Raw genomic sequence first — 25339 nt, 5'->3', positions numbered from 1 at the left:
TTTTTTTGCGCGCGATCGGGCCCGCGTGTCGAGTCCTTCGCTAACATTCTTAGGGACTTTTCCTTCTGGCCTTCTTCACTTTCGTGCTTCTGGCCGCGAGAAGCCTTGGTTCCTTCGTTCACGACGGAATAAGTTTTCGTACGTTCCCTTCGTTCGCAGAAACGCGCGAAGCTTTTCCGCTCGAGATCCGTCCTCAAGTCTCTCGCACAATATTGCGTTTTATCGAAACATATTTAGGACAGTTAGCATGACTTCGAGAATACTTCGTATATACCTACGCGTGCGTGCAAGCACATTGTTTATTTACGAATCGATATCAAATATCGATATCGTTTTATCAAACCTTTCAAATTTAATCTCGGAATAGTATAGCATAATATATATAAAATATAGGTATATATATCCGCATCGCATGCGCTTGCTTGATGAATGAAATAAAATAGAAACTCTTGAGACAGATATCAAATATTTGATTTTGCTTGAACAAAATTCAATCACCTCGCGTAAGGTATTAATTTAACAATATAATATTTATGTATAATATCAGAGAGGTGATTACTTTGTTCTGTGCATTTGTTTGATTATAACAGTTTCTATATTTTGACAAAGTCTATACTCGTTAATTAATGCACGACATACTATACGTACGCGCGTGCACACATTATTTTGCACAGAAATAAAAAAAAGTACATCCATTTACGTATTATTTGGGAATATATAAAGACAACTCGTGGAGTTCTTTTTGTGTACAGAAAATCAACTAAAATTGAATTCTTTTCAATTCAATTGACGATTTTTGCGATTATCATTAATCGTTATCTAGAAAAGAAACACAAAAATAGCGGAACATTTAAAAAAAAAAAAGAAACAAAAAGATGTATGGCAAGGCGCCATATAGAATATTTATTTTTTTGATTAATGATGTTAATAGTAATTAATAAATCGTTGTAGTTAACAAGAAATACACTGCCGAAATATATTCGCTCTCGGAGTAATCATGTCAATCGCTCGTCCACACAGGCGCTTCTCCATTAATATTGTGCATGTTGAACACAATAGTAATAAAAGATTATATCGGTGCTATCACATATACTGATACAAGAAGGAAACACGTTCGCACACACGGTGCATTCAGTTGCTTTACGTACGAGTATATATTCGAGTTTATGAATATCTTGCGCCCGATGACAAACGTATTGTTGAGAAATCGAGGCATCAGTTTGATCTCCCCACTCTTAAACAAGTGGAATCCTCTTAAGAACAATGTTTACGATGTTCGTTCGTAAGTAAATACATCGTGCGGCGAATGATGTCTTGATGTCCGAAAATCGAGGGTTAGGATGACTCCGTCGTCGATTATTTCAAGAATAGAAGCCATTGATACTCGGTGGTGATTAAGTAAATCGTGCGATATTTTTAGTTTTTTAAGCGACGCGACGGTGACACTATTTCTCCTCTTAACTTGAAGTGCACTTTTAAGAATCACTCGCTCGAAAATGACTCGCTTAATTTACTATCCACTGGAGAACACTTGTATCGGCGCCGCCGGTCGATACCAATCGGGAGTCGTCTTGCAAAAACGAGACGTTCGTTACGTGACTCGAGTGGCCACCGTAGGAATGGTATAGTGACTGAAAAAAAGTTCATTTGCACATTCTTAATATGCAGCATCCATCTATTAATAGTTTCAAAAATAAGAGTTTAAAAGTTTAGTACAAAATAAAATAATTGAAAATAGTTGAAATTACCTTCGGCTGGCATGCCGGATGAGAGAACAATTTGACTTTTCCGAAATCATCGCCGGTAGCTAAAAGCTTGCCATCACCACTTCGTGTGCAATTATTCACGTCAGTTCCATCGGCACCCTCTGGCCAAATGCCTATTGTCTCGAACGATATCACGCAGGTATGAGTTGCCCAATCAACATTCCTCAACATCGAAGACTGTGGAATTTGACGACACACACCAGGATTCCCTAAAAATCAGAGAAAATTATGCGTCAAATACGCGCAATCGATATTATATTCTTATTATTATATTATTATTATTATTCCACTAATTGGTAATATATATTTTTAACATAATTTTTTTATTTTGCTATGGATAAAAAAATTATTCGTAATTAGCGATATAATTATTGACATATATTTTACAAATTATTAGAATCATAAAACCATATAATATGTTATAATTGTATTTTATATTATATGTATTATTGTTGTATTTTATAAACCTTAAGATTTTTTCCATGCTCGGAGTCTCTAAAGCGCGAAAAATAGAAGCATGAGTACACATGTCAGATAATTACTTTGCCGGCGAGGTTGTAATGTAATCTCTAAGGAATTTGTTTTTTAAAGCTAAAGTAACCACATGGGATACCATATGGAGAAAATAAACTTTCCAAGATTTATGACATAGGAAGAAAACACAGACAAGAAAAATCTAGAATTTCAAAGGGCCTAGGAGGCAAAAATTTACAAGTTTAGAATGCGAATATAGAGATTATAAAAATTTTAAATTTCAATTTTTTGAGACAGAATTAATGTAATCTAGCGTGAAAAGATTAAATCTTTTTAATCGAAAAATTTTACTTGTCTCGCAAGTAGGCCGTACAGGAATTTAAGTAAAGAATTTCGAGGGAATAATCAAATAAAGAAAATGATAACTTTTTACATTTAAGAAAATAAATTTTTTTAAAATTGTCACCCCAGAAAATCTTTATAAATTACTTATAGGATGTTTAGTAAAATTACATGGCTTAATAACATGCAAGAAATGTATCCAGTGATACATCCTAATTAAGAATTATTTTTGTGCAAGTGTTACACATAATCTTTTGACAGCAGGGTATGTAATAAAGCTAGTTTACTGCTAATTATAAGTTGCTTAGTAATGTTCATTTTAGACTTCGCGTGCTACTAGGTTTTTCCATTAAGTTAATCGCAAGAGCGTTAGGATGGTCTGCCGAGAAACTAAATATGATCATAAATTACAATATCCTCAATTTGAGAAATCCTGGAAAACGAAATATTCGTCATTTTGCACGTTTAAATGACGTTAGAGATTCTTCGAAAATATTGCCAAACTTCCGTTAATGTTCAGTTAGCCCTAGAGAGTGAAAGAAATACAAAGAATCGAAAGAATAAAAAAAAATACAACTTCAAGTTCCAAGTCATGTTTCTGCAATCTTTTTAAGACCGGTATTTTCTGCTTGCTTTAACAATTGATAACAACGTACTGATGACGTTACAATGTTTTGTTCCATCACAATGCGACAAATATCCTTTCAGAGATTTCTTAGTATAGAAATCTGTGCATTCTTTTCTCGATTTTTTTCAGTAACCGTCTTTTATTTTTTCTTCTTTTTCTCTTTACTTCGTCTTGACTAAACGCAAATTGTACATAAAATCGATTGAATTATTAAGAATGACGTTACTTACAATAAAGCAACTCGTAGTCTCCGCTGTTGCTGCGCAAATACTGACCGTCCACGGACCAATCCAAATGAGTTATAAAACTGGAATGTCCCTGAAATAAAGAAAAGTCTGTTATATTCACACAGTACGTATATGTATTATCACAATAAGCTGTTGCAGATCTTGCGTTCTTATCGTTAGCTATAAAATATTAAATGATGTGTCATATGGCAAATTAACAGCACAATTCTATCATATTGTAATTACAGTACAAATTACTTTATACAAGCGATGCTTAACGTGCGTGCGGGTGCTAAGAAGTCAAATGGGAATTTAGCTACGTAATTAACAGTATTTTCTACAAGGTACATCGCGTTGCGTTTTTGATTGAAAAGTTAAATGTTCAAAACGGCTTCGTGCGCAACGCGATGTCCCTTCTACGTTTTCGAGTGGCCGAAACACAAGTCTTACTCCGTGCCTTCGAATCCGCTTTGGCTAGAAATGGAAAAGAATTGAATTGAGTATTATCGGGCTTAAGAATATTTAGAGATATCACTAATATAACGTATTTCGTTATATTTGTATCATTAATTTGATTATTATTGGGCTTAAGAATATTTAGAGATATCGCTAATATAACGTATTTCGTTATATTTGCGTAATTAGTTTGATAAAACTGTTTAAATTACATGTATTTACAAATAATGTTTTCAATTATTTACAATTTCAAAATGAATATTTAAATAATTATTTTTTAATAATTGTTAATAGTAAATATATACAATGTAATAGAAGAAAATGGCTTAGATCTCTTAAAACTAGTCTCTTAAAAAAAACAGTGAAAACAAGCTTAATAAATGGTAAATGTCATATTTTCATTGTTGATAAGGCAATTATTTTTATTACAAGATTTAAACCATTCAGTTATTAATGAATGCAATTTGTGAATAATTATTTGTTATAAGGAACTAAATATGTACACACATTTAAATTTGTTATGTACAACATGTAAGAAGTAATATTAAGTATATTACAATAAAAGAAAAATTTTCAATTTTTAAATAGAATTATGTACAAGAAAATTAATTAATCAAATATAATAATTTATAGATAATAAATGATCATATATAAACATATCTGTAATATGATATCACGAAATATACATTTGGAGTTTAAGATATAATATGTAATATTAAGTTTATAAAAATATAATTATATATTTAATGTTCTATTTAAAACGATTTTATTAAAAGCTAATATTCTACTCATAGAAAATATAAAAATTTTACTGTTAGAAAATGAGATAATATAAAGGTGTCAATTTGTAACAACTTACCATACATCGTCCAACTCGACTATACTTGGTCGCGTCCTCGTTCACTTGGTAGATGTAAATGTAATTATCTCTAGAGCCGAGAGCAAGCAAGGAACCATCGGGCGAAAATTGAACGACCTAAAAGTTATGAGCACGATATAATAAATAAATAAAAAATATAAGAAAGCAACTTTTCGTTATAAATTTCTGATATTATGCAACGCTACAAAGATTCATTTTATCAAATATGATCGAATCAGACATACGATTAAATTATTTTTACAAGATTTGATTTCAATGCATTTCAAAGCCATAATTATATATATAGCGTTATATAAACGTACCTGCATAGGCTCGGAACCATCGCTATGATGTGTATACAATTCTCGCGTTTCGCTATCAATTGCCAACCATTTCCCGGACACACAGCCAACGACTATGATATTACCGTCCGGTGAAAAAGTGATACTTTGTGCTTGCTCCTAAACAATGCGTAAAAACCGATGAATGTTTATATTATTTTTTATTTTATATTTAATTTTATAAATTAAGATATTACTTTAAAAAGAAGATATTATTTATTTTAATTGATTTAACCATATATTATTTTATTAACCAAAGATTGTATCTAAATATTTCTGTAATATCTAGAAATTAATGAAGTAAAATATTGTTTCCGTGCATTTCTCTTAAAGATAATAAGAATCATCGCTTAATTTCCGCGATACATTTAATTAATTAACATTTATGTGTGTTAACATTTTTATATTTCTCAAAATGTATTTGCTTTTTTTTGCAGGAAGCAGTGTGCTACTAGGTAAGTAAACATTACGTACCCCGATGTCTTTGCTCCACACCACGGTATGACTTAAACTGTCCCACATCTGCAACAATCTGTCGTGTCCCGCAGTAGCGAACTGAGGTAAGGTCGGATGAGCCGCAAGTCCCCAAACTTCTTCGGCGTGTCCCAGCATTGCAGGATTGAAACCCATATCGTTCTCGCCGACGAGAATGCAGTTTCTCGTCGTGCCAATTAATAACTGAGTGCCCCTTCCTTCCGAGAGCGTTCGAATTCCGCCGAAATGATCCTCGATCTACCGAAGAAATTTCGTTATTCTTTCGGGTGTCGGAAAATATATTGATAAAATCGAAAGAAAGTTGTTAAGCAATTAAATTTCATATTAAATTTAAGTTTCCCTGACTTACCTGGGCTTCTTCTCCCGTCAGATTTAAAGAGGCGTCAAAATACAAAATCTTGCCGTCCTTGCCGCCTCCCGTGATAATGTTACCATTTTTCAGAACACATATGGAGAAAATCGATCCTTCGTGGAGATTTCTCACTAGCCTTGAAATTGTGTTAGTACCTAAAAAAAAAAAAAATAGGAAAAAGATATAAGGCAGATAATTTTTTATCGTAAGAATGAATTAATTCAATCGATATACGCAGTTTTTTTTTAATAACGTTTTGTGTGAGCCAAGATAATTTTTTTATTCTTATAAAAATTTAGTGAAGATTGTCACGAGGTATCAATAATTGTTATCGAGACTACCTCGAGCCCAAACAATGATGTTGCCATTGCTGTCGCCGGTGAGAATGTCACCGTTTTGATTGAAGGCGACACAGGTAACGTATCTGGGCTTGTCCCTGCTCTCGAAGATGCCCATACGTTTGTACAGCATGCCGCCGTTGTCCAGGGACCAAAAGGACACGTGTCCCTTTCCGCAAGAGACGATCTGGTTACGTTCCAGCGGATGCCACTCGGCGCAAACCACCGTGTCGACAGAGCACTGCAATCGACAGTCATCGCCCGTTAAATGGCCTGCTTCCGGTCGGGATATATACGCGAATCATTTGCAGCATTATAGATATGTGCCGCAATTTTTTAATTTACGCATGTGTCAGATTACCGCCGCGTACCTTCGTTTCGGTCACTTTGGTGCCACGATCGCTCTTCTGCCAGTCCCAGATCGATATATTGTGATCGGAGGTCTCGTCGATGGCGCACAAATAATTCCCGCCGTCGGCCTTGGAGAATGACAGACAGCAAATCGATCCGTCGAATTCGCCATTGCCGATCACGCTGAGAGTCGTCAGGCTAACGGAGTTCCATATTCTTATGTGTGGCTAAAATTCAAGATATCATCTGTAGTATATCGTAATTTATTTCTTATTATGTAGTTAAAATAATGTTTTATCTTTTTCCTTTATTTATTTGATGTATTATTTTAAGTATTTTCATATTTTTATAATTTTACCATAGCATCCCGACGATCCGTTCCGCACACCTGTCCTGTCGCGACAACCAATTTGTTAGGATGAATCGCTATGCTGCATGAAAAAAATATTAAATTAATCATTTATATATTAATAAATATATTATTTAATATATTTTTCCATAATTTGTTACTTCATATAATAATTGATTACGTTCAATTTTTTTTATTTTGTAATAAATTTAAATAAATTTATTTTTTTCTCCTTTTCTATATACTAAAATTTTATTATATGTTAAAAATTCCATATTTTAATGGGACCATTAAAAATGTGAAAGATTTAATGAAAATATGAAATATTCAGAAATTACATATAATATATATGTTTATAGCTGTTACCCTCTTCGATATTTGTACATTCATTGAATTTATATTAACGACTGAATATTTTTATTACTTAGGCATTTAATTATTGCATTTTTCTTCGCAAGAACTGGATACGTTCTTTTCTCACTTACCACTTAACATCGTCTGTATGACCTAGGTAATGTCTCTGACTATGTTCCTCCATATTGTAGAGAACAACGACTGCCGCGACGAAATATACGATCTCGCCGGTTGGCAGCAGGTGTAAATTGCTACGGCAATCGCGGCCGCGGTAACCGTAGACCCAGTCGAGCTTTAATTTGCTCTGCGGCGGCGTGCTAACTTTGTGAAGGTCGTAGGATTCCATCATGGATGTAGGGACGTAAAGAACGACCGGTCGACCGCGCAGATACATGCGGACGGTACCTTCCTCCTCGTTGTACTGCATGTCTCTAGTGCTACAAACAGATTGCTCGTTTACGTTTGCTCATTCGTTTTATCACCAAATGTTATTTTGTAACCGAATTTGAATTTTACATTTCAAGAATTTAAAATGAAAAACATAAGGTTGAAAATTATTTTTGCACGACGAATTTCTCACGAAGAAAAATACATTCAAACGAAATTTATTCAATCTATAAATTTTTCTGCTAACGACATATCATTTTCTTCATTTTCTACATCTACATTTTGTAAGAAAAATTTCTTAGAATTTTTTTCTGTCTCTGTTAGTTTTTTAAAAATAGTATCTAATAACTAATTAATGCTCATGTTTGAAAGGATTTGTAATATTTGAATTTTGTATTCATATTTGAAATTTTATATCCCGGAGTACAAAAGCTGATAATTAAATCTGCTTTAAGCAGAGATTTTCTCACGTGTTGCAAATTGATAATGACGACGATTTTTTACTTCGTACAAACTCCCACGAGAGCCTCGCTCGATTCTGCCTGAATTGATCGTGTGTCGACCGGCGTACTCTCTGATCGCACTGTTCGCGCTATACTGAGCCAATTCGCCAGACTTTCTGTGTCGATGAGGTCCGGTAACCGCGACGAATATATGACTCACGCGAGTAATGACTCGACTTTATTACTCCGCGAAGCGTGCTGCGCCGTTACGTAAATTTTTATTTCTTCTATTTTTGGCCTTTCGGGAATCACATTATCATGCACGAGGTATTTATTCGTCTCGATCAAGGTTCTCGGATTCATTTTAATTTGATATACATGATTGAGGACGAGGAGGGCTGCTTCATAAAGCAACAGCGTAAATGGCGTTTTTATCGCACAAACTTCAATTATTTTGTCTCGATCTTTCATGAGACGAGTTTCAACGAAGTTACGAATTTCACGATTTATATCCTAACGATAACGATTCTGATTTTTTAAGTATATCTTTCTAACGTGAAGCGTATTTGAGGAAAAGACGCCATGCAGTGAGTAAATGCCGAGTGAAGCGAATTAATGTGATGCAAAACAAGGTAGCGGAGAATTGTAGCCTTGACCAAATTTCTCATGGAATGCGAATTCGGAACCTTCGCCGCTGTTGCTTTCACATTTATTGTGAACGTTTACGAATTATTTTAATTAATACTTGAGATGTACAAAAAATTGTGCGTAAGAAAAAATTTAAATTATTTATTATAATTGCAGCAATCCTTACTACATTGAATCGTTCTACTCTTAGAGGCAACATATATTTCTACATAAAATTGAACGCGCACAGAAATATGATTACAGATCGTCACGCTATCAAACGGTCTATCTTGTTTACATGTCCTCACGGTATTATTGACTCCGTCATGATCAATAAATTCAAATGAGGTTCGTTCACTCATAACAATGCAACGGGCAAGGGGTAAAGGCACTTCCGAGTGCATTTTTGACGTTGAACGATGCGAGAAGGCAACAGGTATGGAAGGAGGACCACGTGGTTAACGGCTCATTTAACGTCCTAGTGCGAAGCGCGCTATTGCGTTACCGAAGAAAGTGAATTCGCGATTCCTCCTGCCGTTGCACAACCATGCGTACTGCGTTTCCTGGTGTGCACGACGTCACGGCGTCACGAGCACGCCGGAAACGTCGGCAAAAAAAAGAAACAACGCCGCCTGAAAACGTCCTCGGGTAGATGAGTTTTCATATTTACAAAGGATGGGCGATATCGCAATGTGCCAATTACAAATGTCTACTTTGCCAAATTAACAACATTTATTTACGCGGCTAAAACAAATAAAGCCTACGCAGATAACACCACTTACTTGTTTTCCGATTGTGTGGCATCATGGGAGATACGTTATCTTCACTATACATGCATGTACCGCAAGATTATATTATGACAGAACTGCGCTATTGTGCACACGATTACTATTAAATCGTCCTCACAACGGTTTCCGTAAAATATAAATTATATAGCTTTATTCTTTGTTCAGTTTGTTAACGCGAAGAAGTAGATACAATAAGAGACTCTGCGCTACGCGAATTGTATAAGTCAGTTAAAACGGAATAATCCCATATGGGTTTCTAATGGGAATGCGAATTAAAACGTGCGATTAATTTTGATCGCGATCTAAGCGACGATGCAAAACAATCCCAGGCATGACATTTAAATTTAAAATGTGCCTTTTGCGTCTCGTATACGGTATCCCCCATCAGATATGCACGCCCCTTTGAACTGCACTTCTGCCGAAGGTTTCACAGCCTCAAGAAAATCTGTGCATGACATTTGCATGCGAGATCGAAGGTCGAAAGTATACGTGTATGGCAATAATTAACGGCATGCCAGTGTGGTGATAATGTGTACGTGATGTGCTGTGTGCTGTGCTGCATGCGGCACGATAAACTTCCCGTTTAACGGGCATTCATTGTGATACCGATCGACGAATCGGCAAACGTTAGAAATTAGTACTCATTAGCACGAAGCGAACTCTATTTTGCTATGTTATACAACTTACGAGTGCAATAATATTGGTTTATCTTTACACATTTTCGAAAGATTTTCATCCGCTTACACACCACAATGCATGCAGCAATAATAATGCAAAATACTACAGTATTTTAAAGAAACTTTAATGAAATCATAAAATTTCTCGCAATTTTGGCATGCAAATGTCTCTTACAATTTCTACGGAATTTCTATCGAAGGAATCGGAGTATTAAAATTAAAGCATTTGTCAAGATAATAAGTTTTATCAAATGATTAGCGTTATTTAAATATACGCGAAGACTCGCTTTCAATACATCCGCCGATCTCGAGTTATTTAATTGTAGAGGAGATAAAAGCCGCAATTCGATCCGTGATCTACGTGAGGCGAGATCGGGATCAACCGCCTCCGCGATCGCATATCCCGCAGATCGTGTGTCATGCAGATATATATCACGGCGATAACCCGCAGGAAATTCTACACGTGCGTTTAACGCCCGTGTTTTAAGCGCGGTCTTTACCGTGCGCGCTCACCTGGGGAGGGACGAAATTGCATCTTTAAAGACCGTTCGGCGCGCACGTGCATCGGCGAAGCGTGTGCACGTGCGACCTCGCTACCACCGCGCGGCGCGGCGGGTCGTCTAAACGCGGCTGCGAGAAGCCAGATACGGCCAATGAGTTGTGTGTAAAGTATACTCTGGTATATTATTTACCCGTGCTTGACGTTGTTCATCGCCGGTGGCTTGAACAGGTTGAACAGGGACTTGGTGGACGCAGACAATCTATAATGAACGAAAATGCAAACGAAAACCATGCGGTGCAAAACAAAACAAGATAGGAGAGAAAGAGAAAAAAAAAAAGAAAATGGAGAATCGTCTCTAATGCGATCGGCGTACTTTCCCGCGTGCTTGAAGCTCTGATCGGTGTACAAAGAGATTCTCTACCGATTCGGTGCGCTTCAAGCATAATTTCAGAGGGGAGGACTAAAATAATGAGTCTTTTCTTTCCGGGCAAATTAAACTCGCCCATAATTTTAAAGTCTACTTTAGACACGGTTTTGTAATTAAAATAGACTTTAGAAATTATAGGCTTTTATCTCATTCTCTTACACACTCAAGTCATCAATTTACCGCTGACTCTTCCATTTCTTGCGACCCAATCTGCTTCATTTTTTCTACAGATATTTTTTTTTCAAGCTGTATGTTTATTAATGAGCAATATAAAAAAACAAAGTAATATTCAATTAGGTTCAGTGTACTCTGCAGATACGACGCAAGAAAGAAGGATAACAGCGCGTAAGAGACTAAGCAATAGTAATCTCCTGGCCAACGGAACGCGAGTGACGGCTGCAGCTTCTTGACGGGAAAACGCGCTCGATCGCTCGAGAGAAAGAGAGAGAGGAAGCAAGAAAAACTGGCGGTGATAACAAAAAGTTAAACTCGTGTGATCAGTGAGATGTGAACAAAATCACAAATAGGCAGGCAAACGGTGCGTTTTACTGTTACGTTATTACTGCTGCGAGCTAACCTGGTACCGACGAGCTGGGAATTGCTTCCCTGGTTTTGCGGGGTATGTGTAAAATCGCCGGTGGACGACCATCTCTTCGCTCTTCTTAGGCTACTTTGCGGCGGTCCGTTTGATCTTGCCGTGGGTGATCTGAGACATCGAATTTAATTCTCGTACATACCAGCGTCATGCATATATACACGCATCGCATAACGTCGTAATGACGCTCTAAGAACATTGAAATGAAACCGCTACTAATTAAACAGCGAGTGTTCATTAACGTGACGATAACATTAAGGAGAGAACATCCATGCGCATATCTATTACGATCATACACGCAACACACAATTAATAATGCAACGAGGATAATCTATATTCTTGCAATCGGGGCGCAGAATCGATCTAGATGGATTAAAAAATACATATATTTGAAATTCCTATTTAGAATTTCCATAGTTTTTGGTTTCCCTTTTGCGACATAAAATACGACAACAATTTAACGGTTTATTTTACATTAATTAAGTTACAGTTTAGTATTTCCTACCTGGCTACAGGCAGTGGCGTAGCTCTAGGGCTGGGCGATGGCACCGGAGAAACACTACTACTACTCGGACTATCGGAATGTAAAGAGCCCGTTGATTGATAGTGGACGGATCTCCTAAAACAAAAAGTAATTAACTAAAACAAAGATGAAGCACAAATTATCTAAGAGTTCAGCTGGAATACGAAACAAAGTCGAATATCAATCGAAGAAAGAGAATAAGCGCACGCAACTGGAAAAAAAAGCATTCGAGGACATTTTCTGCGTAAAATCTTTATATTAAAAAATAATATGAAATCTTTCATAAATGAAGCAGCTGCCCTTCGTGATCTGTTTGTCCATCTAAGAAACTGACCGTCTGCAGTTTTAGTCCTTTCGAACCCTTAGCTGGCATTAAATACAGTGTTAGTTTTCATGACTCTCACCTTTGAGGAAGTTGAGAGGGATGCACGTAGCTGGCAGGCCGTCTCGGACTGGACGTCGCGTCGCGGACATCCTGCGACGATCCCGAAGAGGAGGAATTTCTGAGGCCACCGGTCTGGCGTAGCCTCAAGTCCTTCTGTGGCACCGAATTTTGACTACCTGAAAGCAACTTTGTCTCTCATTCGGAGTATTTTAAACGAATGAAAAAAAAAAGAAATATTCTGCATCCGTGGATTCTAATCTATTTTTAAGATACAACAATATCACAGTTTCAATAGCTGCCCTTTCGCGTCGAACTTCGGATATCGCATAAATAACATGTAAATGTAGTTGCGGAACGTATAGGCCGTGTGATTGGGTTTCAATAGCAGCGTAACGGTGCGCGATATTCATAACGCCTTCCGCATGTCTTATACATCTTTCCTGCGTTCATCAATCGCTAAGAGCTCTAAGCTAAGGATGCTGCCGGCGTAGTAATTTATGCACGTCAGTGCGATCCTCGTTTTCATTTCCTGCAGTTCGTCTCGCAGGGGCCAAAGGAATATTCGCATGCTTTCAATCGCAGGAACACGGAGGGAACAATTAGAAAATTCGCGTCCGCGAGCCGACACCTCGATTGCGAGAGAGTTAACGAGCGTGGGACAAGGGTTCTTTCGTTTTCGTTTAAATTACGTTACTTTCTCCGTGAAACTTAATTATATCGTAGTGAAACTTGATTTAAAAAGTAAAATGCATATATACATGTGATAAAATATAAATTGCATAAAAAGCAAGCCAATATTACGACATTTCTATATTCCATTTCCATATATATTTAAATAACAAATACAATTAACAAAGGATCATTAGTTTTAATATGCATTTTACAGTGTCTAAAATGTACGATATGCATGTTACACGATTTTTTTTTCTCCTGTTAGCGAATTCCAGCATTCACTTCAATTATTCCCGAATTCACGTGCGGAATGAAGAATTCTTTCCCAAGGTCTGCACGAATGCCGAGGTCCGGCGAACAATTACGAATCCATTCACGTTCGTGAGCGGGTTTCTCGATTGCAACGGGCGAAACTGAACGTGACCTTAAAGCCGTCGCGTGCCAACAGGTACAACACCCGGCCCGAGCTTCATTTCCAGACAGCTCGACGAACACACTCGCGTTCTCGCGGGGCTTCCTCGCATCCGCAATTCCTGTCGTAACGTATACGAAACTCTAGACTAGAGGTATCCGCGCGCGAGTCCGCCGGAAATGCACGCCTGACTTAGGTTGCATGTCGTGCACGATCGCCGCTCGCACTTACGTCGACGTATTAATTTGCGCAATAACATTGCGATGAATCCTTGCCGCGATCTCACGAATGCGATATTATACGTGTCAGGGTAAAGTTGTATATTCTCACCGTAGGTGCAATCAATGCTCTGAGTGCAGGAAGAAAAACAATGTTGTTATTTGCATTCTGATAGTAAAAAGCAGAGGAGACTTAACACTTTCAAGAAGGAAAGAAATAAAATTTTGATCGTGCTTCGAGTCAACCAAGAGAATCGAAAATAACCTTATACTGCAGATTATACATATTAATAATCATTGAAGTTTTGACGAACATACTGAAACTTTTTTGTAATTTTTTGAAATATAATACAATAATTTTGTTAATGCTTCGATTTTTGGAACTATTAACGATAACAGAAATTAAATATGTTTTCATGTCGAACTATGTCGATATTGATTAATATATATGTATACTTGATTTTCATTATTGCATGATCATATTATAATATAATACAGTGATGAAATATTCAAATTGAAATATTCAATTGGCGATTATCACGAGAAATAGGGTGTGCATTTGTGCGACCTGGTTACCAACGAAGGTGCGGCAAATCCAATGATCGTTTACAGGTCACACATTGATCAATCGAATAAGCTTTCGTTTCGTTATCACAAACGAAAGATACGATCTCAGTCAATTATCGATCCAGATTTATTATCATGAAATTCGAACTGTCCGTGATAATTGATAAATTAACAATTAACTTTTTCGTAACTTAATTTCTATTATGTTTTTATTGTGTACCGCGAAAAGAATAACAATTTCTCTTTTAACAAAATTATAACAGAAAAAATAATGTAAAATAATCAAGGAGTGGAATTTACATCCCAAATCAATATTTTAATACGTAATTACACAGTAATTAAAAATCGACAGTATTATGCTTTCGTTTAAAAATCTAATTACATTCTTTGACAAAAAAAGCACCTTTTTCGCAAAAGAATGTATTTGAAAAGTCTCTATTATATAATTAATATTTGATGAATTCATTATTGCCTTGCCATCCTAACAATGCCTTACACATATACGGAAAATATTGTTTGTATTCGAGTTAAATTACAAAAAGGCATTTAGATTTCAACATTGATTAGCGAGAATCCATAATCAATGTGCAACTTTGCCAACTTACTTCTGAGAGGTACATGACCGTTCCTTAAGGGCGAGGACACCATCCTCTCGTTTCTCCTTTCATTCCTGTCATCCTCCCGCTTTTCTCTTGCCTCAAGCTGGGCGATTCGCCTTAGCGCGTCCGCCAAAGTGGCGCGAAGACAAACTATCTCGTCCCTCTGTGCCAAAGATTGCCTTTCGAGGTCCGCCACTCTGCCTAAAAGGGATCCAGTCTCACACTCCAGCATCTCATCTGGAAACGTAAAAGGAAAATCCGTTTAGATAACAGTTACTTACTCTATTAAATTTTATCTTTTGATCCCTAGCCGACTTCTATAATTTTTTTTATTATCAGAATTTCTGAGAAAAGTTATTGTTATTGATATAACCAAAGAATACACACACATAAAATTTTTTATCTTTTTTAAATAAGAGATTTTATAAGAATAACATCTTAATATGTATTTAAATGTATTTAAATTTACAAGTACAAATTTTTATTAAACGTCAAAGAAAAATAAATAGATTTACAAAGTAACAGAAAAATATTATATAAATGGAAAAAATATTATATATATTTTATATAAATAGGATTTATGAAAATCTTTAAAATAAAAATTACATATAACATTTGTTAACAAATAATTGTTAATAAAAAATTGTTGCAATAACATAATATATAATTTTTATTATATATATATATATATATATATATATATATATATAATAAGTATCTTTCTCTTATGACATCATTATTTATTGAGTAATATGACGCTAAACGCCCTTCAAAATAATTCTTATCAATCGCACGATAGATATGTTAACCAAACTCTGTGGCTAGTGCGATAACATTCCTATTACCGTATATGTAAGATAGATCTAAATATTATGACGTTGATACAATTCAGCTGGCAAAGGGAAGACACGGAATGTATTTGATTATCCATCGTGTCAAAAAAATTTCCGCTTATACGAACTTCTCCACAGAACTTCTCTACAAAAACAGCGCGAACTGGGTCACGGATTTCTATACGCGCTGTCAAGATAAAAATTAAACTCTTTCCCCGGCGTCAATGCCGGGCGAGCCACGTGGTACCGACTTATGAATTGTGCATGCGTGTGCTGAGCGTTTAATTTTGCATGCCTATCGGCCGAATCTTTCGTATTTCATATCCGCGATAGTATGAGTAACAAGAAGAAACGCTGTCGCACGATTTACCGCCGCACCGTGTCGCAATTTACAATTCATGGAATATATTGAACGAATAGTCGACATTCGAATTTCGATGAATCATTTTGCATTGTTACATTATCTAACGAAACAACTTATCATCGCATTATAATAAATGCAAATCAATCTATCGAAATGTTCTACATTTAGCTAAATTACCTCTGGAAAGATAAAATAATTGCAATTATTATAATTTAACTATAACGTATAGTCATTTTCGACGCCAACTATGTATTTGTTTGGTACAACTATAATTATATATAATTATATAAGTATAACTAAAGTAATAATTATTATTACTAAAATTATAGGAGTAATAACTAAAAATGGAACTCCTAACCATAATTTTTACTATGCAATTGTAGTTACAAATACCAAACACTTTTCTCTTATTGTTAGTAGCTAAATTATTAATACAATCTTTAAATATTTATTTATTGCGACACGATATACCTCATATCTATTCATTTTTTAAGGCATTTTGAAAGTCTTAAGAGAAATGTACCAAATTTATTAATACACGTATAACATGAATTGCTGTTAAAAATATTCGTCTGAGAATGTGTCGCAAGGTCGTGCACGATTTTTCGCAACTCGAAGAGGTGGCATCTAAAAAAAAAAACTCACGCGCACACAACAAACTATTTTTGTACTCACGCCACGCTTGTTCCGCTTCGTCGATGGTATCCATCGTGTCCGGCGTGGACATTGCGATTAACTCTCGCGATGACCCCGGAGTATTAATACGTTATTCAATTGAACTGATTAACGAGCGCAAACAGAGCCAACGCACTCTCCACCAACATATCTTACGCCGACAGTTGCAACGATTCTTCCGCGGAGCGACACTAATGTTCAGAGTTCGCTTAGAGCATCTTCCTAATTTCTCTCGCGTTCGACAAACCAGCTCGCTCGCTCGCGACTAAAGTGATTAACTGTAATCGCATATCTGCCAGTAAACAAAAGTCAATGAGATTTGGGAAAAAAAAGTCGGAGTCATGCGCAATTTGAGTGATACAAGGACGAGAAAAACGATGGGAAAAATGTCTTTCGCAACTAGACGTATGAAAGGTACGCGTTAATTACGGGTGAAGTTTGGTCACGGAAATTCTGCAACGTTAATAATCACTCCTAAACAAAGGTGAAACGTCCTGTCTTCGTAGAATTAATTATCGGATAATTTTACTTCATTATCACCTGTATTATCTGTGATTTCAACAGGATATAGAAATTATATTTGAATATGTAATTTTTTTTGTTCTTAATCAGAAAGCGCACGGAAGAAATTCTCTAAGATTAAAAATTGTAAAATTAATATTCTAAATTCTTTGTATCTTATTTGAAGAAAATTAGCGTGATTCGAAGAACATTATTTATGGTAGGAATTTTACACATATTGCAGTCGAGAACGATTTCATCACAAACGTCACTCAGTAATTTGCCAATTAGTGTCCCGCAATTAGCACGTGGAAGTGTCATCGAATTAGCACGATTCTTTCGTCAACTTGGCGATAAGAAAAAAGGTTGAAATTATCTGAAATGCAAGGCGGAACGAACGTCGGGCGGAACGAACGTCGGACGAAACGAACGTCATTTCCTACCGCCGATATTGTCGAAACTAAAACGCGCTCGCAAACGGACGCGAATTCGAACACGCCAAGGCGTGTCACGTGGACTTGGCATGCAGACGTTACCCAGTGACGTTCAAACGCAGTGTTGTCCATTAACGGTTCATATGTTAAACAGCCGTATTTTAAAAGTAAAATAAAAATTGACATTCACGTGTGGGATCTTATGTAAATGTATGCCGCGTCTCTCTGACATCTATAAATATGCATTTGCGAGCACGTGGACGTGTGTTATCGCGGAATTGTCGCGTTTTCTCCCGGTTGCGAATTACTCTGATCGATTTCGGATTCGAAGATAACAGTATGATTCTTGATTTGGACACGAAGTAAAAGTACAATTTGCAAGAAAACGCGGTGAATCGTAACCAATAATATAACTAACTGTAATAATACGTGTAAGGCGTGTTGCAGCAAGTACATGACTTTTGCACTCTGAGTTAATGATAACGGCGATGTGAAGAAATGTTCGAAGGCAAATCGTGCGTAACGATCCAAAGCGCGTTTCACGAAACGCGTGATGTTTGTGAGAAATATAGTTGACGTTACATAAGCACGCGCGTATCGTAACTTCCACGCGCGCGTTTCGCCGAGAGCCCGAGGAAAGGAAACATGGAATTTCTGCTCCTCCCTTCCCCCCCCCTCTCTCTCTCACTCTCTCTCTCCCGCGTCGATGCTTTCCCCACTGGAAGATGCGATAACCACTCGACGAGATGAACGATAATCGACCGTAGGCTCTTTACCCTCGCACTTGCACGACCGTCTCTTTGTGTCCCGTACCTCCAACGCTTTTCAGAAAAAGCGCCTGTGATCGATAGAGTACTAACGCGGAAGCGACTCTTTTTTTTCCTTATGACGAGGGATGTACTATCGATGGATTTCTATTAGGGTGAATATTCTCGGTACAAAGTACGAAAAATTGGATTGTTTGTAACACGGGAGTGAAACTCTTTTCTTCCCCATTTGCGATTGAGCTAAAATTTTATCGCGAAAAATTATTATTACACACGAGCTTCATGCATTTTACACACTCAACTCGTGCATGTGCCGTGATGTTTTTACTTAATTGGTCCCAAATGTAAATCATGTATATCACGATAAATACATCGTTTTGTGGGTGGTGACAGCTGCGGACACTGATAAAATTATGCGTTATGTCTGCTACAATGTCACTCAGCTTATATCAATAACTTCTCGAATCACCGATCACACAGGATCACATAAAAACATAACATTGGAAAAACTTGTGCAGCGCGAGTCGTTGCACGGCGAGCGTGGATTAGCCTCACGCTAAACGAGCAGAATAAACTCAATGTAATTGATACACCGATATCCAACACCTACAGAAATAACAAAACGTGCCAACGTGACACCGAAGCCATTTCCGCAGCGAGCGACGCAACGGAATCAACCCTAATCGCCGTGAAAACCTTTCACTTTGCACACGGTCGGAAAAGGGATAAAACGAGCGTGACCAGTCCTAGCCGAGCGAGATTTCTATTTTCGCACACGTTCAAGTAAAACCGATTGATCAGGTTAAGCGGGAATTCATCGAACCTTCCGACACGGACGGCGGGAATTTCCGCGACGCGTCTCGCGACCGACGGAAGCGCTGCGTCGGAAAACGACGCTTCCGTCTCTCGGCGTAACGAAAATCGGAAGTCATCCGTGAGATCCGCACGACCGGTGTGGCCACTCGATTTCAACGACCTCGTCCGCCCCTCGTGAGGGACGCCAAGACCGACTCCATCGTGCCGCTGCTCGTGTAACACGTGTGTTTTCCGTGCGGCCGCCCCAACGTTACTGTCAGACCGACTCCAGCTGCTTAGGCCGCGATCAATACGGGCTAGATAGTTGAGATGATTCAGATGACGGCGGGCCACGCCGTGCCATTGACTGTGGATAGACCGTACGTAACAGCGAGATTTGCACCGGTGATGAACAATACGTTTTAGATTGTCCGGATTGAAAACATTAATTGTCGCTGAATTGCAAAATGATGTTAATTAGCAGATTTTCAATGGATTTACAAATATCTTATTATTCAGATTTTCAATGAATTTACAAATATTTTTACTCTTACTTTCTTTGTGTATCTTCTGATATTTCTTTTTATTAAAAGAAAATATCTTCTAATATTTTTATTTGTTAAAAGAACTATCTGAATATTTATTTTACTACAGAAATTTTTAGTAGATTCTTAGAATATAATTTTCAATTTTTAGTTATATCTAAAGGGACGAGTTTTAAGAACTTAACATTATCTTACGTTTTTGTGTTTCTTTCAAGTAAAAAACTTTACATTGTTTCGTTTTCCTGTAATTATATTTAATATATATTTTAGAGATTTTTATTCATTAATTATAAAACTTATTTATATCCGTGTTATATTTATACCCATAATACCCATTAATTATTCATGTTTTTTAAATTATTTCTTTTTTACTGATCAATTTACTGCATTATTCAGTAGTATTTGGAGCATTAGATAATTTTGTGTACGAGTTATCTTTTAGCTTTTGGCGCGTACGATTTTTCCTTCGCGATCATCCTAAATAAATGACGATTGTATCCTGTCTAACGGCGCACCCTCTCGCAATTCTTCGAAATGGTTCTATCCTATATCGCCCATATATCGAACTAACCCATTAAAAACGTTACATCATCTCTAGGCATGATGCTCGCCGGCAAATCGACGCGATATATCACCGGGTGGGGCCCAGGCCTTTGTTACAAAATTGCACTACATTTGGAAAGAATTGATAGACGAGAGACGGAAACAAGGGGAGCGAATCGACTTCCATATCGCGTGACTTTACAACCACGATCGGTTAAAAGAATCGAAACGGGGGAAGCGATTATCACAGCCAATATTTTTAATATTATCATTATTACGAAAGAAATTCTGATTCATGCGTTATTTATGTTATTAAGAATTTATATCAGAAACATTGCAATTAATGTTATATTCTTCTTCGATTGGGGATTCCAGCGGAGAGAAACATTATTGTAACGCGAATCGACGACGCAAATCTGTTCGCTTCTAGAATTACTTCGAAACTTTCGGAATAATAAATTACTTCGAAGACAATGTGCGATCTTAATTACATCGTGTTGCACACAAGCATTCTAATTGTATCTCTCTCTCTCTTTCTCTCTCTCTCTCTCTCTCTCTCTCTCTCTCTTTCTCTCCCTCTCCCTCTCTCTCTCTCTGTCTCAATATCGGCTTTCACAAACTTTCAGATTGTATAACGATTGCATACATTATCTCGAAAGTAACAACAAAGCCAAATAATATGTTTTTTAAAAATAATTTTTTGTTGTAAATTTATACTTATAAATTACAAATCTGAATTTTTAATGACAATTTATGTTCTATATTCAATTTTAATACTTTCATATTATATTTTTAAAATTGTGCTTTAGATACATTTTGAGTATAATTATGTAGAAATTGATAAATTTGGTTATAACCTAACAAGAAAATAATTTTTAGTTTGATCAGAATTTCAATATCATTTATATCCTATAATTGCATAGTAAAATAATTATGATTATGAGCTCTATTTTTATAATTATTACTGTTATAATGTTAATAATAATAATTACAATTCTATAATTATATTTATAGTTCTATCAAATAAATATATGGTTGCATCGAAAATGATATATTGTAAATAGTTAAATTACGGTAATTGCAATCATTTTTTCTCAGTTTGTGTGTGTGTGATGTGTGTGTTTGTATTACTCATATATTATTAGTATATACTGTGGTATAATAAAATATCATGTATAAATTCGCCTGGATTGCATATCTATATAAAAATATGTATAGGTATCTATAAAGAACTCTTACAGATTTTTATCATACATATTTTGTATTTTAAGTCTCCAAAACAGAGTTGATGTTGAAGTAATCGACTGAAGGTTGGTTATCGACGATATATTTTTAGACAGAATCCGTAAGTCGATACGTGGGCGTAACCGCTTCACTGTCGCTCAATTAAGCAAGTAACAATGTTAACAACGAAACGAACTCAATTGATGATCGTTACGCATAAATTGCTCATCTCACACTTCCGCGTTACGTCAATATATTATTGATCCCAAACGAGTTTTTTTTAAGGATCTGATCCAGTCTAACGATTGTGATGTTGGAATATAATTGCCGTTTGATCTTTTCACTTTATTAAGTTTCTAGATCTTTTTATCATTTCTTTTTTACATGCAAGCAATCTGCTTTACAGATGTATTATACTAGTTTTAACTTTTTAGTTTTAATATTTACAATTTTATTTTTTTTTTTCATTTTTTTCCAAATATTTTCACTGGCGCATAAAACTCTTTTATTAATATTCTTTACTTTTCAAGCCAGACGAATGTAAAAAAATTCATTTTGTCTATCTTATTCAGTCACCTGCGTGTACACGTCGTCAGTATCAAATTTAGAATCAATTTTTCACGACGATGACGGAAATGGGTTTGGAAGGCAATCGCGCGTTTAACGAAGAGATTTCCCTTCGGAAAACCGATCGGCGTTTTCCTCGGGAGACGCAATGTAACGCCGTAATTTTGCGGTAAGCGAATCGGGAGAAGGTATTTGCTGTGCAGAAAGTTCAGGCAAAGGATAAGACGAGGAATTTCGTGAAATTCCAGAAGGTACCGTTAACTACGCGCTTCGAAGCCGGTAGATCATTATTAATGAAAGAACAGGATGAGCACTATGGGCGCACCTTTGTGTAACGTCATCGTACCACCTTGAATGGCTTATGTAATGAGTGCCACCGTGCCGTAGACAATGCGTTACGTGACGCGTGTGCGAGCCTGTGCACGTCGTCTCTCGATTCGTCGTCATTTTTTTTAACCGGAACGCGTCCTTGTGCGCGAGGATTCCGTCGAATCCTATATAGTTATAGTCAACACGATTCAACTAGAGACAATTTATCATTCCGCTAGAAATCAATGACACACAAGTCACGTGAATGGAGAACTTTGTCCAATTCAATTCACTTGCAATTACGTTACTTCTATTTTAACGCGCGAATATTCTTTTAGAAGATGTTTCTTTTCTATTTCTTTAATCCTATTCTCTCTTAATTTTTAAACTCTTTTTTTTTAAAGCAATATTAATTTAGAACTAGACTGCGTAAATGAATATCACAAATAAATTTGAGAGCGTTTTTTACGATCACGGCTGTACCTTGGTACCTAATAAATTCTACATGGAGAGAATTTACTTTTAAAATTTACTTTAAAAATCATGTTAATCGTGAGACAACATAGTATTTCGACAAATTTTATGTGATTTTCTCTGTTTTTTTTTTTTACTGTGTACTAAATCTGTTGTAGAATCTATTTAAAAAAATAGTGAAAATCATATAAAATTCGTTGAAATACTATGTTGTCCTACGATTAACATGATTATCAGGGTAAATTTTAAAATAAAATTCTCTCCGTGTATTTAAATTTTTGAATCCATTATTCAGCCATTTAAACTGCGCGCCAAATCAATGTTGGACTTGCAACGCAATCTTTTTTTTTTTTAATTATTGATTTTCTTTCTTTCTAAGCATTTAAGTCTTGTTGTCAGTCATTACTGAGATGTTTAATTGCGCTCTAATTGTCACGACAGAGAGAACACTCTAACTTTGTTGCAATTTTCAATAATTAATTCGTCACGATAAACTTCGCTATTGTGGAAAGCGCAGTCTCTTACCCATTTCTTGCCTCGCACTCTGTTCCGAATGCCCGTTTACGCGCATCGTCGACTCCGAACTTTCCTTTTCATACTTGTGCAGCGCCTTGATTGGGGATCCCGCGTCTGCAAGAAGAAAAAAAAGAGCAATATTTTATTGTGTACGTGCTTGCATCGCGGCAACGGAATACGCGCCACTTCCGATCGCGTCTCCCTATTAATTGTTTCCGTAATTACCGGAACAGGCCCGCCATTGTGCGAAATCATTGTTCGAAGACAATGGTCTTAGCTAGGGATACCGTACGGAAAGATTACCGACGGTTGAAATTATCCGGCATGAAAGCGATTATTTTGAAGTTTGCTAGATGTCCAGAGAAAATCGACCTAATAAGCTGAAGGCTAGCAATAGTTGGATAATGATTACGTAGATTATGCTGTTCTGTATATTGCTTGATATTTGTTAAATCGTAGTTAAATAGTCATAATGCATTGTATGAAATATAAAGTTCTAAGTATAAAAAATGCGTGTTTCAAAAGTTATTATTCTCTTTAACTTATGTCATAAATAATATAATAAATATATTTAAAATCTTTAAAGAAGAAGCTAATATATGTCGATAAAATTCCGATATTTTTCTTATGTATAATATTGTGTATAATATTAATTTGAATTAGATCGCGTAAGTGAATATCACAAATAAATTTGAAAACGCTTTCTACGATCACAGCTGAATTTTAGTGCCTAATAGATTCTACATGAATTTTTAAATCCATTATTCAGTCATTTAAACTGCGCGAGTCGGACTTAAACGCAATCATTAGCGGAAGTTGGAATAATGAGATCACGACAATTGATCTTCATTTCTTAATAATTCGATGCGACTAAGCATCTTAAAATACTGCGAAGAACTTGTTGCGAAAAATATTACCTCAACCAGAGTTTAACAATATAATATACAATATAATATTGTATTGACAATAATCTTGTATTACTTTAAATCAACTTTCAAAAATATTGCATTAAAATTTCTGTATGTACAGTCGTGGACAAATAGGTTGCGACACTTTTTTTTGTATAGGTTTCAAACCGCACTATTATTTTGCAAATGCGAACCATCATTGGTTGTTATACTGTCTCTAGACTAAAGAGAGTACATCGTGATTCGCATTTGCAAAATATTAGTTACCTATGAAATATATATTATGTATATTAAATATATATTAGAAACCTATAAAAAAGTGTCTTGCAACCTATTTGTCCACGACTGTACTATCTTTAGAGACAATATAACATCAATCGTGATTCGCAAAATATTAGTGCGTTTTGAAACCTATAAAAAAAATGTGTCACAATCTATTTGTCCACGACTGTACTATCTTTAGAGACAGTATAACATCAATCGTGATTCGCAAAATATTAGTGCGTTTTGAAATTTATAAAAAAAAGTGTCGCAATCTGTCCGCAACTGTAGGGGAGACCGGGGCTCGTTGGCACAAGAGGCAAGTTGGCACTGCGTTCCGTTTATGTATTTATGATTAAAGAAACAATAAAAAAGTTACAGTAAAATATCTCTTTTATAACATAGGCTCATGTCTCTAAGTTGCATTTAAATCAAACAAGTATTTCAGTAAAGATCGGAAGAGCACACG

General features: G+C 36.1%; 1 protein-coding gene and 1 long non-coding RNA gene across 15 annotated transcripts in view; one reads left to right on the top strand and one right to left on the bottom strand.

The window, feature by feature from the left end:
* Positions 1–5734, top strand: part of LOC105455896 — a 94336-nt gene extending 88602 nt beyond the window's left edge. The window contains exons 3-4 of the long non-coding RNA XR_975174.1: positions 5531–5548; positions 5642–5734. This is a non-coding gene — a long non-coding RNA (uncharacterized LOC105455896). The remainder of the gene's footprint in view (positions 1–5530; positions 5549–5641) is intronic.
* The window catches only part of LOC105455897 (echinoderm microtubule-associated protein-like 2), a 39529-nt gene continuing 14190 nt past the window's right edge, over positions 1–25339 (bottom strand). Inside the window, exons 1-19 of one of the 14 annotated variants that reach the window (XM_011699589.1) lie at positions 19552–19817; positions 17027–17318; positions 15161–15391; positions 12706–12862; positions 12284–12397; positions 11761–11889; positions 10947–11015; positions 7464–7769; positions 6988–7060; positions 6650–6856; positions 6282–6519; positions 5938–6095; positions 5568–5825; positions 5076–5213; positions 4753–4869; positions 3888–3911; positions 3441–3528; positions 1749–1975; positions 1–1631 (exon numbers count right to left, since the gene is read on the bottom strand). In XM_011699589.1, coding sequence (XP_011697891.1) covers positions 1506–1631; positions 1749–1975; positions 3441–3528; positions 3888–3911; positions 4753–4869; positions 5076–5213; positions 5568–5825; positions 5938–6095; positions 6282–6519; positions 6650–6856; positions 6988–7060; positions 7464–7769; positions 10947–11015; positions 11761–11889; positions 12284–12397; positions 12706–12862; positions 15161–15391; positions 17027–17078 — 2712 coding nt within the window. In that variant the 5' untranslated portion in view covers positions 17079–17318; positions 19552–19817 and the 3' untranslated portion in view covers positions 1–1505. The other 13 variants (XM_011699584.1, XM_011699587.1, XM_011699590.1 and 10 more) reach the window with 13 other exon arrangements.

Source organism: Wasmannia auropunctata, unplaced genomic scaffold, assembly GCF_000956235.1.
Source record: "Wasmannia auropunctata unplaced genomic scaffold, wasmannia.A_1.0 LD335828.1, whole genome shotgun sequence".
NCBI classification, from domain to species: domain Eukaryota; kingdom Metazoa; phylum Arthropoda; class Insecta; order Hymenoptera; family Formicidae; genus Wasmannia; species Wasmannia auropunctata.
This window is presented reverse-complemented; position numbering and strand designations above follow the sequence as displayed.